The 22,744-nt window shown below is 47.5% G+C and overlaps 1 protein-coding gene across 1 annotated transcript in view; it reads left to right on the top strand.

The window, feature by feature from the left end:
• SART3 (spliceosome associated factor 3, U4/U6 recycling protein) overlaps window positions 1–22,744 on the top strand; it is a 542,493-nt gene that overhangs the window by 244,416 nt on the left and 275,333 nt on the right. The window contains exons 11-12 of the mRNA XM_078667411.1: window positions 1,874–1,932; window positions 3,902–4,011. Coding sequence (XP_078523537.1) covers window positions 1,874–1,932; window positions 3,902–4,011 — 169 coding nt within the window. The remainder of the gene's footprint in view (window positions 1–1,873; window positions 1,933–3,901; window positions 4,012–22,744) is intronic.

Genomic DNA, 22,744 nt, shown 5'->3' on the forward strand with positions numbered 1-22,744 from the left:
TTCCGTAATACAAAACAACTGTTTTTGGCTTTTGCTCCACCTCATAAAGGCAATCCCATCTCAAAATCGGGTATTGCACGGTGGATAGTAAAATGCATTCAAACATGCTATGTAAAAGCAAAACGATCATTGACAATTCCCCCTAGATCGCATTCCACTCATAAAATAGGGACGTCTATGTTTTTTTTAGGAAACATCCCCATAGATGACATCTGCAAAACTGCAACATGGTTGTGAAAGTCTGGAAAGGAGCGAGATAACCAGACCTTTGTGATGAAACAAAACGTTTTATTCTTTATTTTAAATGCAAACAGAAATATAGAAGACCATCCGGTTAATTTGTCTTAGTTGTCTTCGGTCTTTGCCTTTTATGATCAGGGTCTTCCTCCCATCATCTTCTCACTGGTCACAGAGCTATTCTTGACCTTGGTAAAACACAAAACACAGAATTTCGGATGAGGAGAGGGGGTTCTCTTCTCAAGGGATAAAGGAGTGAAGGTTCACCAAGTGCTTAGTTCAGCACCTAGGAGTTGTGCACATATGAAGGTATGGTGATTGGGATCATCGGGATGGGTGGTGTTCGCCCGCTAATGCAAACTCCCCCCCGCCCACCCCGTAAACCTCGTACGCACCTGAGATAGCCACGTTCCTCCAGGAAAATGGCAGGCTGTAGCGCGGGTTTATTGGCCTCCTGGCTCTTCCAGGATCTTTCCCACAGCTTCTCTCGGCTCCGGCCTCAGGAGTGGACTGCTCTCTTGCTCCACCGCTGTCCCGGCTGGAACTTCTTCAGGTCTAGCTTTCTCCCGTCCTCTGCTGCTTCCGGATTCTTCTCTGCTGTGCTCTTCCGCCAGGTTCCTCTCTTCTGTCATAGGCCCGCCGGATGTGACGTGGAGTTCAGGGGCGGAGTCGTCCGGGAAGTGCTCCCAGTTAAAGGAGCCACCCGGAACACGGGCGGGAGTCGAGAGTACAATCCACCATGGCGAGTCCATTGGCTGCAAAGAGAGAAAAGCATCCATACCATGATGAACGCACCACCAGTCGGGAAAACCATTGGTGTCAGCCTGAGAATCATCGTCCTTGACAATGGTCTGTACCTCACACTTTCACAAAGCACTATTGTGTAGATTTGTTAGCAAGACAGCAAGCTAGTGTGGGCCTGGCAGTTCTATGTGTACACTTTCAAACCTCTGCAACAGCTACAGGTTAGCCACCGCTTTGGGAGATTACTGGTATATAGTCTATGCAAAGCATGTGATCTACAGCTCGCATGCCTCAGACGGAAAATGCTACTTACCCAGTATTCATCTGTTCTTGGCATGTAGAGCTCTAGATTCACATGCGCCCAGCTGCCTCCCGGGTACCTACATCTGTTGCAGTGATATCTTACTTAGATACATACACATGGACATCTCTATTTTACTACTCTTACTAACTCCATTATCACCCTTTGTGGTAAAACAATCTAATAATGGAGTCTGTGCCCATGCGCACTATCACCGAAGGGAGGAGTCACCGATCTCGTGACTGGAGAGACATCTTCGAAGAAAAGTGCAAACATCCGGAATGGAAAGCATGTGATCTACAGCTCACATGCCTCCAACCTTTCAATATAGATTTTGTCTTTAGCTTATACTTGTGGGGAGACCATCTTCTTGGCGATCCCGTCAAATGCTTCGTGGCTCGCTCTCCTTTCTATTTAGAAGTCTATACATTTACTGCTGGACACATGTTGTAGAAAAGAAACATGCAGATAGTCCAAGAGGCAGCAGTTCTAATACAAGAAATTGATTGATAGTCTGTGTGATACTTTCTTTGCTGAAACGTGTTTGGTTTCAACTGTTTTTAATATTTGATTTGATGTTTCTGTTATCAGGTTTCAGTGGAAGTGGAGATCCATCTTGTACCATAATGCAGAACTGGGCATGGATTGAGGTAATGTTTCCGGAAGGCAAACTTCACTGAACAGATCTTCCTGCAGACCAATGACGGATTTTATGGTATCGAATGTGAATTTGGTACTCTATTTCCTTCCTCTCTGTTGTTTTTTCCATGGGATTTGCAATTTTTTTTAAAGATGTGTTCTATGAAAATGTTACCTCGTGAATTCATTTCCATGCAGCACCATGTATTCTTTAACTAAGTGCATATATTTACCTTAATTCTGTGTTCTTTTTTTCATAATTGCCCAATCTAGAGTTTGTGGTTTTGATAATAAAAAAAAATCCTTTCATTCTACCTGGGGCCGTATTACATACGGTGCCCTGGGGGCACAACGGGCGTTTGAGCGCCCCCGGGGCACTTTGGTATTTTAGAAGGGGGCGCAGACGATTGTGCACCCCCTTCTATAATACCGATGGCGCTTGCACACTTAAAATGCCAGCGCTATCAACAGAGGGTTTTCCCTCATTTGCATAGGGGCGTGCCCTAAGCAAATGAGAACATTCCTTTTACTCTGGGCCTGCGCCATTTTACAGACACGGGCGCAGAGTCAAAGAAGCTCTCAAGTGTGCTATTTAAAAGGTGCCACCTGCCCCCAGGGCAGCGCAGTCATCATAATGGGGCGCATGGCATTTTTTGCGCCTGGCGCAGCTTTTCAAAGGTGCGCTGGGCGCAAACAATGCCAATAGGTAATACGGCCCCTGGTCTCTTGCTCTCTTTGAGCCCCAAGTATTCCCTCAGCCATTCTCCTTCTTGCTCAAAGTGTGAGGTATATTTCACTCTTTCCTCAGCATGTTGCTCACAGCAGCATATTATTGTTGTTTTCTGTGTGAATTCAATTCGTGATAGAAATGCTGTTGTCTCTTTTTTGCAGTGTGTGCTGAAATAGACAACAGTTTGATGTTGACTGTAGTTTATATGTTTAAATGTCTGATTGTGACTTGTAGACCTGTACTGTCTGTAAAATAGTTGAATCCCAAAACATCTCTTTACATACTTTACAGTGCTCCGATGCCTTTTCAAAGGCAGTTTGTGCTCAATATAATTATTCATATAATATATAAAATAATTGCTGGACAAAACAAATTGTATGGAAAGCCACCAAAGCTGTCATTTGTTTCATAATGCCTTGATGCAGGATTTAGTTCATGTCCTGTTTTTATTTTTCCTGGGATAGAATCACCAAGAAACAAACATATTGCCCCATTATGGATAATTTATACCTGTGCTACTTATGAGGAGGATCTATGATGATGATTCTGCCGCCAGTTAATGTTTGTTACAGGTTAAAGATTTTTTCTATTTCATATTTAGATCTATAAAAATGGTCCTTGGGGGTAATTTTAATGATATTATCGGGTCTATACATCAGTACCTTATAACTGATTAAAATGCACAAAGTCACTTTTAATTTATAGACAATGTCACTTTTTAATTTAGGAAGGGTTTTAGCAAAGTTGTTAGAGGCACTCCAGTGCTTGTCCCTAAATGACGTATGGCATATCATATCAAAGAGGCTAGTTCTGTTGTCCGGTCGGCCTGGGGGAGTTGGCATGAAGCTTTTATAGTTTGTTACTGTTAAATGTTTTAACTGTGTTCGGTATTTGTGAATTGGTAATGTGTTTTTTACATGGGTGCTGAATTGAATGGCCATATATATTTTTTAGATAAACAATATATAGATGGAGTAGCGTTTTATTTTTTGCATAGTTTTGGTGAATGTATTTCTATATTTACTGTTTTATTTGCACTCCTATGGTGTATTTGTATTAATGAATTTGTTTGGTGGCAATGTCTCTGTGGAACCACTACTTTGTGTTATAAAATAAATAAGTACATATTCACAATCATAAATGTTATAACATATATGTTATAAAATAAACAAATACTTATATTTATATATATTATGATAAAAAGCCTTTATTTCATTAAATGGGATTGTAATCTCATTAATTTTTAATAGGCTCGTCACTGCAACAACATTCAGAAGGCCAGAGAGCTCTGGGATAGTATCATGACTAAAGGAAATGCAAAATATGCCAACATGTGGTTGGAGTACTACAACCTGGAGCGGTATGTCTTACCACAAATGAGTATAGTTGAGAACAATTTTCAGGAAAATTATATAGTTAATTTGGAATTGCTGTTTCTAACTTCATTTGTGTTTTGCTCTAGAGCGCTGTAATAACTCTTCAAGCATCTCAGAATATGGTTTACAGTTTCCCAGCAAGCACATATTTAGAGATTGTTATAATTATTTTAAGATTACTCCAAAAAATTTAAATATTTTGTTGACTGCCTTTCATTCTTGTATCAACCTTAAAGTGCTAATAATAATGAGTGTTTAATGTGGTTAATGTCTTATTTTTTATAGGATTTATCGAGATCCATTCCTCTCTGGTGTGTTCTGCAAGAAAGCGTCTGTCTGTTTAAAGAGCCTTTTCGCTTCATATGCACATTTCTATTGTAAAGAAAAGAAACAGGCTAATTAACACAGTGCTGTGTTCTTGAAAAGTGTTATTTTTTTCGCTAGATTCCTCCTGCTGCTCCGTTAACATTCAGTTTATAACAGTTTTAAAATCAGTTGTTACAAGGAGGGACAGTTCACCAGCTTTGCTTTGTAGAGTGTGGATACAAGAGATTCAGTGATCTGAATATTGCATTCTAATTGCATTTATAGAGCACTTAACACCCTAAAAGGGTGTTAAAGCATACTGCTCCAGACCCTAGTGGTATTCAACAATGAAATCTCTCATAGGAAGAGAATGGTGCATGATTGGCAGGAGTTTCTGGAGAATTTAATTCATCTTGATATGCATATGGTAGCTTTTTTACAGGAGACACTATATGCACATCCCTTTAAAAAGGATAGACTGCAAATGTTTCTCAAGTTTTGTGGACCAAATGTAACCTAGCTTAAAGCCTCTGCTTTGTTATTATTATTATTATTATTATTATTATTTGAGATTTTTACTGGGCAACTAACCCAACGGCATTATAGCTTGTTAAACGGATTACATAAAGATTGTTTACAATAGTTATACCATAGAATATGATTTTGCAAAAATTACATCTGCATCGTTTACAGCAGGCACCTCAAAGAGTCATACAATATAGGGAGTGAAAAGTCATACAATATAGGGAAGGAAGCATAAAAACAGGGCTTGTTTACAGGGTAAGGATAAAGGAGGGGAGCGAATCTTAGTACATAATATATTGGTGGTGGGGTATCCAGAGGAGGAGTTGACATCGAGTTCAGAGTGATCAGTGAGTTTGTTAAACGCGGTACTTGGTAGTTCAGGCTGGGTAGTTTAGGTGGATTACTTTAGGAATTTATTGAGGAGAGACAGTTTTAAGTTTTTCTCACAGTGAAGGTAGGATTGGTTGTCACACACTTCTTTAGGAAGGGTATTCAAACCTCTCGGGGCATTACCAGAGAAGGATCGAGTGAGGGAACTTGGGAGGAATAAGAAGAAGAGTGTTGGAGCTTCATAGTGCTCTTCCAGCTTTAGTGAGTTTGTTAGCGAGGTAGGTGGTATTATTAGAGAGTTTTATGTATTAGCAGGCTGTTTTGAATACACTTCTCGCTTCGATTGGTAGCTAGTTGAATTTCTTGAGGGTGGGAGTGATGTGATTGAATCATCTCTCTACATCAGTCTGGCCTCTGCGTTGAGTGTGGACTTCATTGGTAGAAGGTGTGTTTTTGGAATGCCCATGACCTTGTTTTTTTAGGAGTTTTAGGGTGTAGAAGGCACTTTTTGCAGTAGCGTTAATATGTTCTTTCATATTCAGGCTTCTGGCTAGTGTAATCCCAAGTGATTTGACCGAGTTCGATGTATAATGTTTGCAGTTTAGTGCAATTGAACTGTCAAGCCAGTAGTGGATTGGGTGGAGATACTTTTTAGGCTGGAAGAGGAGGAGTATGGTTTTGTTGGGGTTTGCTTTTAGGAGAAGTTAATTAAACATAAAAAACAGCATAGGAAAAATGTTAATTCCCTTTGAGTTTGAGGTTTTAAATTTGAAAGATAAAATGTTTTGGCAAATAAGAAGATAAAGATTCAGTAGTTTTTATACATCCCTTCTCTTACAACCGTGCTGGGTGGAGCAGGTACATTATTTCTTCTCAAGATACGGTTTGAGGGTCTTTATTGCTTTGGCAGTATAAAAGAATATTTGTAAAAAACCCCAGCTAATTACCAGAGTCAAAATGTCTATGATGAACTTGGTTAGATAGATTTTCGATTTATATTTCTACAAAAGTATTTGGTGCTATTTGTAGTGGGCTTAATTTTCCTGTGGTGTTGGGGTATTTTAGTAGAGTTAAAAAAAGGAACTTCTGGCAATCTAATTACAAACTTATATTGACTTGGGCTAAGGCTTATTTAATGTAGGTTGTTAAGCTGTGTTGGGAGAAAAGGTAGCAGTGTTGATGTGAGCAGTGACTAATCTCCCACCCTGCTTAAGCAGAAGAACCTAAAATGAAAAACAGTTTTTCCCAAAGTTAACCTCACGTTATCCTTTTGCAGTTTGGGCTAAAAAGCAAAGCAGTCCCAAAAGAAATGTATGCATCATGAACCTACCAGACATCACTCATATTAAAGACAATTAGGACCTTCAACATTGTAGGAAGCTGGGTCTTTATACAGTGGACCAAAACAAGGTACACCGTGTCAAGAGTCCAGACACACCCTAGTGGTACTACAGACGCAAAAATTATGATAAAGGCTTTCTTTTGTGGTAGTGTAGATGAGCAGTTTAAGCTTATCAGAGAGTAGTGCTGAACATTTGTTGTACTCACAGAGGCAATAAATGAAACATAAATTCAAGTATAAATCCTAGACCAATTTAGAAAAATAAGTCTTCTTTTATATAAAATGTGTTACCAAGAACTTTTTTTCAAATAATTACTTTTTTTTAATATAAATTTTTACAGGTAAGTAAGTAGTTCAAGTCATTGTGTCTTTACACAGCAATGCTTCCTTAGGAGAGAAAAGGCATATGTAGCATACAGTTATTTATGTTCGTTTTTGGGGGCCTCCTTTGGGACTTAAGGCTGTAGGGGGCCAGGGTCCAAAGCACCACCTGCAGTTTCTTGTTACCTGCCCTGTGGCATCCGTGTGAAGAGTTGCTGGTCCGGTTGGTATTTGCGCGCGCTACGCCGATGGAGAGAAGGGGGGTCACCTAGAAACAAGATGCAGAGGGGAGCTTGGGAACAAGTCTGGGAGCAGCCACTAGGGGGCTCAGGTCACATGGGTCCTGGGAACAAGGGGGCACAGCCGGTTCATCTGTACCTTGGCTGGGGTACTCGGGAGCAGAGTGGGAAGGTTGGATGGGCTGTGTGTATCCTAGGGCCTGTGGTTGTCAGTCTTGCCGGTTGAGGGTGCAAAAATCAGGACTGCTGGGCCACTATGGAAGTGGGTCTCTGCGGTGCTGATATCCCTCAACGGGTGCTTGGTCTCGGAGTAGTGGGAGTCCAGACTGGACTCTCACAGGCTCTTTTTGCTGCAATGGATCTGGTACCCTGTGTATTGGTCCTTTGCTACTCTGGTAGGTCCTGGTGTCCTCTCACTTTGTTGGGGGGCATTCTTTCTGCCCCCAAAGAGCGCGAGCTCTCACCTGCAGAGGGTCAGAAACCTGTCTGTGGTAGCAGGCTGGTCTGCATCAGTCAGCCAGTACACCCATAGTCCCTAGGTTTTCTGGGGGCACCTCTGAGGTAACCTATGGGTGCATGTATTAATAAATCCACCTCTGGAATAATTGCCGGCTTATTAATACAAGATGTGTGATACCAAACATCTCTAGTTTCAGTGAAGTCATCTTATAGCTGAGGAACTCGTAATCACCAGTTTCCAGCACATGTTCTCAAAATGGCTTCCCTGTTCACTTGTAATATCTAAGAATTGACTTTCATATCACAGGGCCTATCTGCTCATGCAGATATGTCCATACTTGTGGTACAGTGACCCGTGCCTTAGAGCTGTAAGGTCTGCTGCAGGAGCTGTGCCATGTTGTGTCTTCACTTTTCTCTGCACCATGGCACGCATCTGACTTCAATGACAGTCTGCATGTTGGTCCTGAGGGGTTCCTTAAGGTGGTACCATGCATGCTGCAGCCCTTAGGGACCCTCTTTAGCCTCCCTGCCCTAGGTACCAGGGGTACCATTTGCTAGGGACTTACATGGGGTGCTAAAGGTATTGTCATTTGGGGGAACAATTAAAATGTTTAGGGAAAGAGATCTGCCACAGTGGACCGGGATAGCAGGGATCCAGCGCACTTCTGTGAAAACTGCATCAGATACCAGGCAAAAAGTGGGGGTGACCGTGTCAAAAAGGGGCACTTACCTACACATTTTCAAACCAAATTTAACTAAAACATTAACATTTATGAATAAAATGTTTAAAAAAACACAAATGGAAGAAAAATCTTAAAGATTTGCCAAAAATAATCATATTTAGAAAGATGCTTCTGAATACTGATGTTTAGCTGTAAAGCAATTGGTTCAGGTTTACTGTTGAAGGAAACAACAAGACTTTCACCACATAGGATTACCTGTGAATGGCATGCAATACATCAATTTTCTGGGAAAAATAGTGGCAAAAGGAAAGGTGCTATGGAACATTATGCCTCAGTCCTTATGTGAGTGTCCTGTATCCCCATCTGTCAGCCCAATTTCTCTTGGTGCTTTTCTGATGCGCTGAGGTAAAAGGAATCCTTTGGATGTCTTATAGGAACATCTATTGCTTCCATCAATGACTACATCCCCCAAGCAGACCAGAGAAATGCTGTTTTTTTTAGGCAGTCTTCAATCTTTGTGTGAATCAGCTTCTTCGTGCAAATTCAGCATTTAAAGACAGCTGAAACAGATGGCAGGGTCCATTTAGCATGTGGCACACCCTCATGCTTATCTGGACAGTCACTAGCGTTGCCTGGTGGAAACTATCTGGTAGAGCCAAAGTATGGGACCTCAACATCGTCTCATATGCTGACGATACGCAGCTGGTGGTCGCCCTTAAGGAAGGTGTGATTGGGGACCATGTCAGATTCAAAGCCGGGCTGTCCGCGGTGGCTGACTGGATGACAACTAACTGTCTTCAGTTAAACGCTGCTAAGACAGAGGTGTTATTGGTTGGCAGGAACACCCATTTGTGGGGAGACCACTGGTGGCCATCTGCTTTGGGGAAAGCCCCGGGGCCAAAGAGTGAAGTGAAAAATCTGGGAGTTTGGCTAGTCTCAACCCTAAGCCTCTCTACCCATACAAAAAAAGTTGCCGCCACTTGCTTCGGTATCTTACGCAGCCTCAAACATGTTCTGAATTTTTTTGATTCGGCCACCAGGCAGCTGATTGTCCAGGCCACAGTGCTATCTAGACTTGACTATGCCTGTTCACTGCTGCTAGGTGCTAACCAGGCAGAAATCACCCGAATGCAACTTATTCAAAATGCGGCTGCCAGAGCTCTAGTAGGTCTGCCCAGATTTAGTCCTATTTCTGCTACCATCCGTAGGCTCCATTGGCTGCCAGTAGCCCAACGAATACAGTTTAAGACTTCTGTATCTCGTTTAAAATCTTGAGACTGGCCACTCCTAAGATGTTCGGTACGCTACTGAACTGGTATGTCCCCTCGCGGGCACTACGTTCGGCTGGTCAAAACCTGGTTGAAGTTCCCCGGTTCAAACGTAGTAGAGTGGGAGGACGCTCTTTCCGTGTTCTTGCAGCAAAAGCTTGGAATGCTCTACCAACTCACATTAGAGAAATGGAAAGTCTGTCCGTCTTTAGAAAAGTCATAAAAACTCATTTATTTCCGTAAAATTCCTTCTTGAGTGTGCCTACTCCGTTTTTCAACTCTTGGTTCCTTCTTCTGGATTTAGCGCCGGGACGCCCCTTCGCTGGGGCAGCTGCGCACTTTACAAGCTTTTATAACCTAACATAACATAACTATGTGATTGTCTTCCCTACCTCCTATCTGAAGCTAGCTCCTATTTTTGTAACGAAGGCACAAGTACTTCACTGTCTGTATACAAGCTTTCACACAACAATCGATAGTGGCAGTCAAAATGTATTTTAGGGCAAAGCTGACTGGATGTTCTGTTGATGCAAGAAAATTCTAAATTTTAGATAGAGCCTTATAGATAGCTGCTAATTCCTCACCTTTTGAATACTCCCCAGGCATCAGAGTGGATCTGGAAACTTTTCCCTAGTACTTATGTGTGCCAGAAGGTGGCACTGTCCGGCTCCGTACGGACTTGTTTTGCTCCAAAAGTGACGTTTGAGGCCTATTTAAGAGCCACTTCTGCATGCGGACATAAGTTCCTTTCTTTCCACCCCACCAGACGTGAATCCGGAGATTCACTTGTCTCACAGAGACCTTTCTTCAAGAGTTTTCTTCACAATTTATTACAGCGTGCAAGGGATGCCACCCCCTTAGACAACAGGTTTTAAACCCTTTAAGGATTATCGCCAGCAAATTTCAGTGACGGATCCCCACTGGATTTACCTGTTTGTCTGGAGTCCATGACCTGCAAAGACTGCATCAATGAACCTTGAAGGCCATCTCGGAATGCGAGGTAAACATTTGTAGTTAAGCACCAGGAGACACAGCTTCTGGCCAACTCTGAGTCCTGTCCTGTCGAGCCTCTCCACAGCTGTCTCCTATGGCTCCTCCCCATCGAAACTCTGTTCCTAATTGCCATTACCTCCAGAAGATTAGGTTCGAGGCATGTGGGCTGCTAAATTCATATCTTTTGCATTAGATCGCCGCCTAGTGTTGGGTCCGGATGATCGCACATTGTTGTCCTGGAAGAGTCTTCGAAGTATCCTGAGATAGGTGGCTCCTCCCCTGGACTACAGTGCGCATGGGCATCGGCTCCATCCCCAGATTGTTTTTTTTCCGCCATTGGGTTCGGATGCGGTCTCGACGTCTCTCTGTCGGAACCGAGAAAAACTAGCTTTTTTACGGCCAAAAGGCCTTATATTCTTTGCGTCGGTATTGTTTGCGCACGGTCTCGAGTTCTTCCGTCTCTTTGAGTCGGAGTCTGCGGAGTCGTATCACTCTTCGGACATCGAGGCCTTCTCATCGCAACACGACCGCAACTTTTCAGCATGGAGCGGAGCCCGTTTAAATACTGTCCCGTCTGTGGGTCGAAATACCCACATATCGATGTGCACCCGGTCTGTAACAAGTGCCTCTCGCCGGACCACAACGAGGACAACTGCATGGCCTGCTCCAGATTCAGGTCCAAAAAGACACTCAAGCTTCGGCGCGCGGTGCGCCTTGAGGCCAGACAAGCGGCCCCAGATCCAGAAAACATCTTCGGCGACCAAGAAGAGGAGGACCAGAGCCATCATCTTCAAATCTCCCCGCACGAGACGGAGGTCGAGGCGGATCCGGAAGACGACGACGGAGTCGTGGGTCAAGGCCTTGAATACGTCGACGAGGTAGGGGACGTCGAAGAAGTTTATGGGGCCGCGGAAGATAGCTCAGGGGATGAGCTATGCCCCGAAGGTTACGCGGATCAGGCTCGGGTCACGGGATCGCCAGTCGGCCTTACCCAAGACCCCGTACCGCAAGCCACGGCCCCGCCTTCAGGCCCGGCCACGGACATACTTGCTGCGCAGCCCGCATCGAAACCGAAACTGAAACCAACGGTATCGACTACATCTAAAATGGCCGACCCGAAATCGAAACCGAAACTTACGGATTCGAGCGTCCCTAAGATGGCGGCCGTTCCAACAAAAACACCTAAACCCGCTGCCTCATCGACTCCGTCGGCCCCCGGTCCACAGAAGTCGAAGAAAACTGTCGATTCGACAGGGTCGAAATCGTCAACAGAGGAGGGTTCCTCTAAGAAGGGAGTTCGGCACGGGTCGACCGCTGCGACGCCGTCAAAGCCCGCCAAAGCCAGCGACAAGACTCCGGTTCCGACTGGGACGTCGTTAATCGGACGCGTGGTGGAGACGGAGCCAGCAAAATCACACGGATCGAAACCTGGAACATCAACGCATCGGTCCAAGGACTCTGTGTCTGCGGCTGCAGCATCAACGTCTAAGACTCAGAAGGGCCAACAGGACTTCGGATCCGAGGGCAAGGTCAAGACCTCCTCGTCGGCGCCAAGTGCCGCTGTAAGTGACGCGTCCCCCATCGCCTCTTCACTACAGAGAATCAGGGAGAAGGCCTCTGCTACGTCGGCTCCGATGCCGTCGCCCCAGAAGCCGATGGACATTCCGGCAAAGCCTGCTGGTAAACTTCTTTTCCTTCCCGCCAAAGGAGGCACCGAAGGCCTTTACGCCAAAATCGACGCCAAAGACGTCGGATTCTTCAACGTCTAGAGCACTTTCAGGTCGACTACTCGACTCAGAAGAGGATTCTGAGCGTTTTATCGACGCAGACACGGGCAAATTGACCCTTTACAAGAGGAAGATCACTTCACAACCAGTGGACTCCTATGTAATCCCCCTGAAGAAGAAAAGCTTGCTCAGGACGCTTCAGCCCTGATGGAACCTATCCAGCCTCCTCCTAGAAGGAGCCCAACACCTTCCCCAGAACACTCTGAGGGTGAGGGATATGGAGAAGATGACCAATACACTTTCCCCATCAATGAACCAGATGCACAGCAAGATTCCTATGATGACATAGGTGACCAAGGCACCCAAAATGTGGGGCAGGACCCACAGCCTTTCAGTGCACGTGCATCCCCAACAGAAGATTCTGCAGGTTTTCATGCACTCATTGAAAGGGCAGCTGCTAATCATGATGTGGACATGCATGCTGACCCAGTAGAAGAAGACTTTCTATTTGACACTTTTTCAGTCTCTGAAAGGACAGTAAAAACACTGCCTATGCTCAAAGGGGTCCTTAAGCATGCTGCGGACATCTTTAAAGAACCTACCAGGGCGAGAGTGGTCAATCCACGTATCGAAAAGAAGTACAGACCAGCACCTGCAGACCCTGCATACATTCGGGGACAGTTGCCGCTTGACTCCCTTGTGGTCGCAAATGCCCGCAAAAGGGCGAACTCCCAAACAACGGGTGAAGCTCCTCCCCCGGATAAGGAATCAAAAGTGCTAGAGGTAGGGGGCAAAAGGGTAGCTGCGCAAGCTGCCAATTTCTGGCGTATTGCGAATACACAGGCACTCTTGGCACGTTATGATAGGGCGCATTACGACACCCTAGAGCAAGCTTTACAACACCTGCCTCCGCAGTTTCAAGAGGGTACCAAACTGCTTATAGAGGAGGGCAAACTAATCTCCAACGCAGCCATAAAGTGTGCACTTGATGCCGCAGACACAGCAGCTAGGGCTATTAACACTAGCGTCATGCTGAGGCGACAGGCGTGGCTCCGCATATCGGGGTTTAAACCAGACATTCAAACAACCATACTCAATCAGCCCGTCAATCCTGATAGACTGTTTGGTCCTGATGTTGACACCACCCTGGAAAAGATTAAGAAAGACAACGAAACTGCAAAGTCTATGGGGGCCCTACAATCACAACAGTTCCGTGGCAACAATTTTCGTCGCTCAGGTGCACGTGGAGTCACCAGAGGACAGATGGGTCAACAGTCACAGTTCTCTAGAGGTGGAGCACAATCCTCATACCCCAAGCAGAACAAGGGGGGTTACCGAGGAAACCGCACCAGAGGACGTGGCAGAGGAAACAACAACTCCCGCTCCTCTGCCCCAAACAAACAGTGACTCTCTGTCACTGCCCCCCGACCATTTAACACCTGTCGGGGGGAGACTACAGCAGTTCCTGCCAGTCTGGAGAAACATCACCACAGACAGGTGGGTGCGACAACTTGTCCAGTACGGTTATTGTCTAGAGTTAAAGTCCACTCCACCCAACATTCCACCAAGGCAACGGCCTATGTCCGCAGAGCATTTGCACTTATTGCAGCAGGAAGTAGTGGTGATGCTGCAAAAGGGCGCAATCGAGCTCGTGCCGGTGGAGGAGGAGGGCACAGGGGTATATTCCCTGTACTTCCTTATTCCAAAGAAGGACGGATCTCTCAGACCCATTCTAGATCTGCGTCCCCTCAACCTGTATATACTATCAGAACATTTCCATATGCTTACACTGCAACAAATTCTTCCCTTGTTAAACCAAGGGGACTTCTTAGCAACCTTAGACCTCAAGGATGCTTATTTCCACATTCCACTACACCCGTCACACAGAAAATACCTCAGGTTTACTATCCAAGGCAAACATTATCAGTTCAAGGTCCTACCCTTCGGAGTGACCACAGCCCCAAGAGTGTTTACCAAGTGTCTGGCGACAGTAGCGGCGCACCTCAGGAGGCAGAACATCCATGTCTACCCCTACCTAGACGACTGGCTCGTTCAAGCCAAGTCGGAACAACAGTGCGCCGCGGACATGTCGACTACCATTCACCTCCTTCACGATCTGGGCTTCTCGTTGAACTACCCAAAGTCGCATCTTCAGCCGGCGCATGTCCGGCAGTTTCTAGGTGCGACAATCAATACCCTGACGGCCATGGCTCAGCCAAACCAAGTCAGGATAGACAGCATGCAGTCGCTAATCCAAAAATTCAGACCACAACACTCGCTTCCAGCGAGAGTGTTCATGCAGTTGATTGGCATGATGGCCTCCTGCATCTTCATAGTCCCTCACGCACGTCTACATATGCGTCCGCTCCAAGAGTGCTTAGCAAATCAGTGGACACAGGCTCAGGGACAATTGACAGACCTAGTGTTGGTTACCAGTCGGGCATACGACTCTCTGCATTGGTGGACTCCACACAACCTTTGCAAGGGCCGACTGTTCCAGGAGCCAGTGCCACAGATTATCCTAACAACGGACGCATCTCTCCAGGGATGGGGAGCTCATCTGCTCACTTACACGGTGCAGGGACTATGGACGACGCAGCAACAGAAGATGCACATCAACTATCTGGAACTGATGGCAATCTTCATGGCGCTCAAGTCCTTCATTGTACAAATGTGCAACAAGGTAGTGTTAGTCCGGACGGACAACATGACCGCGATGTACTACATTCAAAAGCAGGGAGGCACCCATTCGCCACAGCTGTCTCATCTGGCTCAGAGCATGTGGAAATGGGCCATTCAGAGGAACATTTTCCTAATGGCAGAACACCTCCCGGGCAAGGACAATCAGATGGCGGATCTGCTCAGCAGGTACAGCCATCAAATGCACGAGTGGGAGCTACACCCATCTGTACTCCACCCGTACTTCCAGCAGTGGGGTCATCCGGAGATAGACCGGTTTGCCACAAACGAAAATGCCAACACTTTGCCGCCAGGTTCCCTCACCCACAGTCGCAGGGGAATGCGATATGGATGAACTGGTCAGGCAGATTTGCGTACGCTTTTCCGCCAGCCCCTCTGATACCGCTGGTGGCAAGAAAGCTAAGGCAGCACTCGATGACTCTCATCCTGGTTGCTCCAACGTGGGCGCGCCAAGCATGGTACACCACGTTCCTCGAACTCTCTGTGGTGCCGCATCAAAGGCTGCGCCTCACGCCCAGACTTTTGACGCAGAACCATGGAGACATTCAGCATCCAGATCCGCAACAGCTCAACCTGGCGATCTGGCTCCTGAAGTCCTAGAGTTTGGATACCTTCACCTACCTCCAGAATGCATGGACATCATCAAGGAGGCAAGAAAGCCAACTACCAGAGCATGCTATGCTGCAAAATGGAAGCGTTTCGTCATTTACTGTACAGCCAATAACATCAACCCGCTAGATGCATCTATCCCTAACATCATTTGCTATCTGTTACATCTTTACAAGTGCAACCTAGCGTACACTTCCATTCGGATACATCTATCCGCCATAGCAGCTTATCTTCAGAATAGGCAGCATCTCTCTGTCTTCAGAGTGCCTGCCATTAAAGCTTTTCTTGAAGGCCTAAAACGAGTCATTCCCCCAAGAACACCACCAGCTCCGGTGTGGAACCTCAATGTGGTCCTCACCAGACTGATGGGTCCACCTTTTGAGCCACTACACTCGTGTGAACTCCAGTTCCTAATGTGGAAAGTAGCTTTCCTAATAGCTATTACGTCACTGAGGCGTGTTAGTGAGCTGCAAGCAAATGTGACACCTATAGCATTTGTAATGCAATATGTTTTATTTACGTGACTTAGATGTATTCATATTACAAATAACAATGGCCTTTATTTTTTTATAATGAATACTTAAATAAAAGTTATTGTAATTTATAATGGCAATAGCTTAAACTTTTGTAAATAACTTTTGTGAAGATTATGTTCAGTGTATTTTATTGTGACGAAAATCCAAGAACAGAAGTGAAATATTAACATCTTTTTGTGACATTTGTAATAAACCTTGAAACATTGAGAGAACATATTTGAACCAGTTGTTGTTGAATGGTTGCACAGACTGATGCTCTGGTGGTGCTGAGTGATGTTGTGGTGGCGACGAGTGATGCTCTGGCGTTCAGTAATGCTGTGGTAGTGCATAGTGATGTTGTGGTGCCCCTGAGTGATGCTGTGGTTGTGCTGAGTGATGCTGTGGTGGTGCTGAGTGATGCTGTGGTCATGCGATAGACAGATAGATAGTGAGTGTGATAGAGTGAGGGTGATTGATAGAGAGAGGGAGAGCGATAGATAGAGGGAGGGCGAAAGATAGAGGGAGGGCAATAGATAGATAGAGTAAGGGCAATAGATAGAGGGAGGGCAATAGATAGATAGAGAGCGATAGATAGACCGATAGAGTGAGGGCAATTGATTGATAGATAGAGTGATGGCGATAGAGTGAGTGTGATAGATAGACGGAGTGAGGGCGATAGATCGATAGACAGACAGAGTGAGGGCAATAGATAGATAGAGTGAGGGTGATAGACAGATGGAGTGAGGGTGATAGAGGTGTAGAGAGAGAGGTAGAGAGAGGGGTATGTAGAGAGAGAGAGGTGAGAGAGAGAGAGATGTAGAGAGAGAGGGGTGTAGAGAGAGCTGTGTAGAGGGGTGTAGAGAGAGGGGTGTAGAGAGAGTGGTGTAGAGCGAGTGGTGTAGAGCGAGTGGTGTAGAGCGAGTGGTGTAGAGCGAGTGGTGTAGAGCGAGTGGTGTAGAGCGAGTGGTGTAGAGCGAGTGGTGTAGAGCGAGTGGTGTAGAGCGAGTGGTGTAGAGCGAGAGGGGTGTAGAGGGGGAGAGGGGTGTAGAGGGGGAGAGGGGTGTAGAGAGGGAGAGGGGTGTAGAGTGAGAGAGGGGTGTAGAGTGAGAGAGGGGTGTAGAGTGAGAGAGGGGTGTAGAGTGAGAGAGGGGTGTAGAGTGAGAGAGGGGTGTAGAGTGAGAGAGGGGTTTAGAGTGAGAGAGGGGTTTAGAGTGAGAGAGGGGTTTAGAGTGAGAGAGGGGTTTAGAGTGAGAGAGGGGTTTAGAGTGAGAGAGGGGTTTAGAGTGAGAGAGGGGTTTAGAGTGAGAGAGGGGTTTAGAGTGAGAGAGGGGTTTAGAGTGAGAGAGGGGTGTAGAGTGAGAGAGGGGTGTAGAGGTGGCGGTTGTAGAGTGAGAGGGGGGTGTAGAGGTGGGGGGGTGTAGAGGTGGGGGTTGTAGAGGTGGGGGTTGTAGCGAGTGGGGGTTGTAGAGGTGGGGGTTGTAGAGGTGGGGGTTGTAGAGGTGGGGGTTGTAGAGGTGGGGGTTGTAGCGAGTGGGGGGTGTAGAGGTGGGGGTTGTAGCGAGAGTGGGGGGGTGTAGCGAGAGTGGGGGGTGTAGCGAGAGTGGGGGGCGTAGCGAGAGTGGGGGGCGTAGCGAGAGTGGGGGGCGTACCGCGAGTGGGGGGCGTACCGCGAGTGGGGGGCGTACCGCGAGTGGGGGGCGTACCGCGAGTGGGGGGCGTAGAGAGAGGGGTGTAGAGAGGGGTTGACGCCACATCCTCTCCTTGAATTGAGAGATTTTGAATTCTGAGACTTTTAAGCATCCACACAGCAGCCCGGCAGGCCCAGTGATCGGACAAGGGGATTACCCAAACTCAGACCCTTGTTCTCCTAAGAGAATAGACCCACAGTGGCGCAGAATTCTTCTTCGGTCTTTATTAATTAGGGGTTGGAGGTAAAGCAGACTGCACAAGGGTAACAGTGAAGCTTTTATCACCATGTTATGTTATGTTAGACTAATTTATTAGGCGCACAGATGCTCCAGCGAAGGAGCATCCTGGCGCCCGCCAAGGTAGCAACACAACACAACAGAACAAGACGGGGCCAAAAAGAAAAGCTAAGGAAACAAGAAGGTTTTTACAGCCCGTCCCCTCCCCCTCCCTCTTGTTCCGGCCTATAGACATTTGGGGTGCCTGGAGTGCTTTTTTTTTGTTGTTAACACTCACCTGACAGGCCCTCTTGCAAAGCCCACAAATCTGTCAAGACAGTCAAATGGGAGCCCATCTCTGAGCTGCGCCCCGGATACAGGCCAGAGCCTAGCAATTCGAATCATTGCCACGGGTAATTTCCCATTTGTGGGTGAAATAGCATAAATCATGGGTCATAATTCGCCTCGTGGTAATCTAATTACCGCTGCCAGCCGGGCGCTCTCATGAGGCCTTTCAAAGTAAAATGCGAAAACTCCGGGAGTGTCTTACTGTGCACAAAGAAAAATGCTATTGATGCTGACTGACCAAAGTTTACTGTTTAAACCCAAATCCTATAACTCATTTTATTGGAACCGATTTAACATGGAAAAATGTATACACGTAGCATACAAACGTATGGAAAAGTAACAAGCTCTTGGCATTGCTGTGGGGAGGGGGGAGGAGAAATGCGACGCGGCCGTGAAAAGTGAAGTGAATGCAGCGAAAATGGGAAGCAAACGAAGAAAGGCTTTGAAGGAAAGGGGTGAGGTCTCTCAGGAAATAAAAAGAGGGCAAAAGAAACAACGAGCGAGAAAGAAACAGAGAAGGGAAAGGAATTAAAAGTCGAAAAGGGAATAAAAGAAACAAGCCGGTACGTTAGAAGGGAGACAAGCTCTTGGCATTGCTGTGGGGAGGGGGGAGGAGAAATGCGACACGGCCTGGCGGCCGAGAAAAGTGCGAAATGAAAGCCTTTGATGCAGCAGGGGGCGGAGCGGATCCCTTTCAAGTGAAGCTGCTGGCGGCACCACGCTGGGGAAGCAACAGATGGCTGGCTTTCATGTGCACGCGCTTTTTAGGTCAATGCGCTTGCTTTTCACGGGCACAGCATCAAATCGCCGATGGTTAAGCTCTCGTTAAGCCCCAATATCTCTCGCAAACTCAATGCGCACGCGCATTGACAGGCTCGACCTAAAAAGCGTTACTGAAGGTAATTAACTTGATCACCTATGTGTTTACACAGGTCTCTATGGGCAAGAATTAAATGAGATAGGACGCTGCTTTTTCAAAATGCATACTCATAAACAATTGTCCAGAATATCCTACTTTCAGAGTGGGAGGAATATAGCTCCTGGGAAAGTTCCACCCGATAAGCTGAAGTTGCATGATGTGTGTTAGGTGTATTGAGTTGGAGGGGAGGAATGTCCTCGTGAATTAAGCCCAAGGTAGTTTGTAATGTAAGATGCTACATGAGATCACTCCTATCATAAAGGTAGGATAAGGCTCAGGCCCCTGATTTTAGGCCGAACCGGTTCTGCCAGAGGAATAGTGAATCTCCACTGGTTAATGGTTAACCCTAGACGTGCTGGTTGCACTGTCTCAATGAGCCCTTTTATTAACTGGTGACGGATATTGGATAGGAAGAATTGATGAAGGCGTTAATGACCATCTGCTCCCTGCTAGAGATTTTGTAAGTGCTCCCAATCCCAAGGAGTGATATTTTAGATGTATAGAGGGTCACTGAGATCAAGTTTCACTTACGTATAGAAGTCAGTCATTCTTTGCAGGGAGCCTTCCATAACATGGGTGTGTTTCACTGTATAATGTAAGGATGCAATTTTAAAGGTACCATTACTAGTTCTCAAAAGTCAGGTGACTCCACGTTTGGCGTCGTGGTCGCCGGGATGATGTTGCTACATAGACGCTGTCCTCGCGCACTGACGTCAGTCCTTTATTTTTCCACGCCAGCAATCGCAGATTCGGACAGTACCCCCAATCACTTTTTGACTGACTTTTTTGCGACTTTTGTCGACTTTGTTTTTGAGTCTCAATCGACTCATGGTGCACGAGGGATGCCTGGCTTCAAGGCAGGCGGTTCCTGTAACCGACTGATGTCGGTGACGGATCCGCACCCTGTGTGCTTCTACTGCCTGGAGCGCGACCATGACCCCAAGTCATGCTCCGACTGTCGAACCATGGCCCGAAGGCTTTGCTAGAGCGGTCCCGGAAGCTCCTTGAGGCCGGCAGTTGGCTCCACGTCGTTCACAGTCCCGGTCCCGTGGTAGGTCGAGAAATGGATCGCAGAGTCAAGATCACTCCTCTTCTAAGTCTTTGCACGAAGTCGAAGCACAAGAAGAACCTGAAGAAGCATCACTTCCCCTCGTCCGATGCAACGAAGGGTGCAGGTGGTGCCCCTCCCGTGGCTCTGCGTACCGAGCCTTCAGGGTCGACTCTGGCCTGACCGGGAACGACCCCTGCCTAGCTTCTTCAATTTTACAAAGAGGTGCACGCCATCTTTGGGCAGCTCGACTCTGCCGGTGCAGTTACGTGCCCTAGGCCTTCCATGCGGTGGCTTCGGCCTCGGCACTGCAGGGCCCCCTTGGAGCCAGGCCTGGATCCGGATCAGCGCCGGTTGACCTCATTACACCTCCACCTGCACTAATTCCACCGGCACCACATCTGCAGCCAATGCCGGCTGGACCCTGCCAGTGTCGACCCTGGCTTCCGCCCTGATGTGGACATGGAGCCGGACCGGCGTCAACCAACGCCGGATCCGAAGATGATGGGTACTTTTGTCCCTGTGTTCCATCATGCCCATTTTCGGCCAGATTGGCAGCCAGAGGAGTGTGAGGAAGACTGGAAGGGGCCTGGTGACCCTTTGACAGACCAGTTGGAGTATGAGCCGAAGAGAGGAACTGGGGGATGCCAGTGGTCTGGATACCTACCCAGAGCTAGGCATGTTGTCTCCTCCTACCGTGGCTACGGAGAAGGGAGCGTCATACGCAGTGGTGTTGCGAAGGGCGGCCGAGGCTCTCCACAGCGAGCTACATACAGTGGCAGTCAGGACTAAACTGATAGAGGTCCTTCAACCCGCAGCAAGCTCCTTTGAGCCCCTGCTGCCATTTAATTAAGCCCTCACTGACATCTTTTTGGGCATGTGGTCCAGGCCCAACACAGCAGCTCAAGTGGACAGGATGTTTGCCTAACGCCACTGCCCGGCCGACCCCAATTTCTTCTCCCAGCACCCCACCCCTGAAAGCTTGGTGGTTCAAGCCTCCACTTCTAAAAGCACCTTCCCTACTGCACCACCGGAAAGGGAATCCAAAAAGAAGGGCCACCTTGGGAAGACAATGTTTTCTTCCGCCAGCTTGGGACTGTGGTCGGTAAACACCGCATGTCTGTTGGACCGTTACACCCACCACTGTGGGATACGGTGGAGCAGGTGCTGCCTCAGTGCCCGGAGGAGGCCAAGGCCATACTCTCCCGTGCAGTTGCCAAGGGGAGAGACGCAGCAAAGTTTACCATCCGCTGTGGGCTGGATACCGCCGATGCACTTGGCAGGACGATTTCCACGTCGGTTGCCCTTCGGCGCTACGCCTGGTTGTGTTCGACTGGTTTTTCCGGGGATGTCCAATCCACCCTTATGGACATGCCCTTTGATGGCTGTCGCCTATTCAGCGATAAGGCAAACAATGCACCCTTGTGCCTCTTCACCACTAGCCCTGCGCAGTCTGCCTTTCGCCCCTTTCGTGGTGACGGAAGGGGTGCCCTGCTATGTCCCGCCCAGAGCCACAGGCCGGCATAGGCTGTTCAGCCCTAGGGTATCCAGGGACGTGGGAACCACCTGCGTGTTTCTGGGCGCCAGCGGGCGGGCCAGTCCACCACAGTCCCCTTTGCAGCAGCCTCCAAACCGTCCTAGTACGACATTTCAGGGCCATCAAACGCCAGTGGGCGGCAGGATCCGCCATCACCTCTCCCACTTCCAACAGGAAGTTTCGGCACTCTTTGCCAAAGGTGCCATTGAGCATGTTCCTGTCCCAGAAGTAGGTTGTGGTTGCTATTCCCACTACTTTCTGGTACCCAAGAAGGACAAAGGCCTGCATCCTATCTTGTATCTCAGGAACGTCAATCGCTTCTTCCGGAAGGAGAAGTTTAAGATGTTGACACTCGCTCAGGTCCTGTCTGCCCTCGACCCTGGAGACTGGATGGAGGCGTTGGACTTGCAGGATGCTTACTTTCACATCCCCGTCCTGCCGGCCCACCAGCATTACCTGTGGTTCACGGTAGGCCACAAGCATTTTCAGTTTACTGTGCTCCCCTTTGGCCTTACCAGCGCCCCTCAGGTGTTCACAAAAGTGATGACGGTGGTCACAGCTCATCTGCGCAGACCAGGGATTCCAGTCTTCCCCCTATCTCGATGACTGGCTGTTGAAGGCCGGCTCGCCCCAGGCTGTCGTCTCCCACCTCCAGACTAGGGCCAACCTCCAGCATTTGCTGGGGTTTTCCATCAACTTGCTGAAGTCACACCTGACACCCTCTCAGAAGCTCCTCTTCATCTTAGCGGTTCTGGACACGACGCAGTTTTGTGTTTATCCTCCCAAACAGCGAGTCTGGGATATTGGGGCTATGATTCCGATCTTTCAGCCCCTATCCCGGGTTTCGGTCAGGATGACCCTGAGGCTGCAGAGTCTCATGGCCTCTAGCATCCTGCTGGTCGATCATGCCAGATGGCATATGCAGGCTCTGCAGTGGGAGCTGA

This window comes from Lissotriton helveticus, chromosome 11 (genome assembly GCF_964261635.1).
Source record: "Lissotriton helveticus chromosome 11, aLisHel1.1, whole genome shotgun sequence".
In the NCBI taxonomy this organism is placed as follows: Eukaryota; Metazoa; Chordata; class Amphibia; order Caudata; family Salamandridae; genus Lissotriton; species Lissotriton helveticus.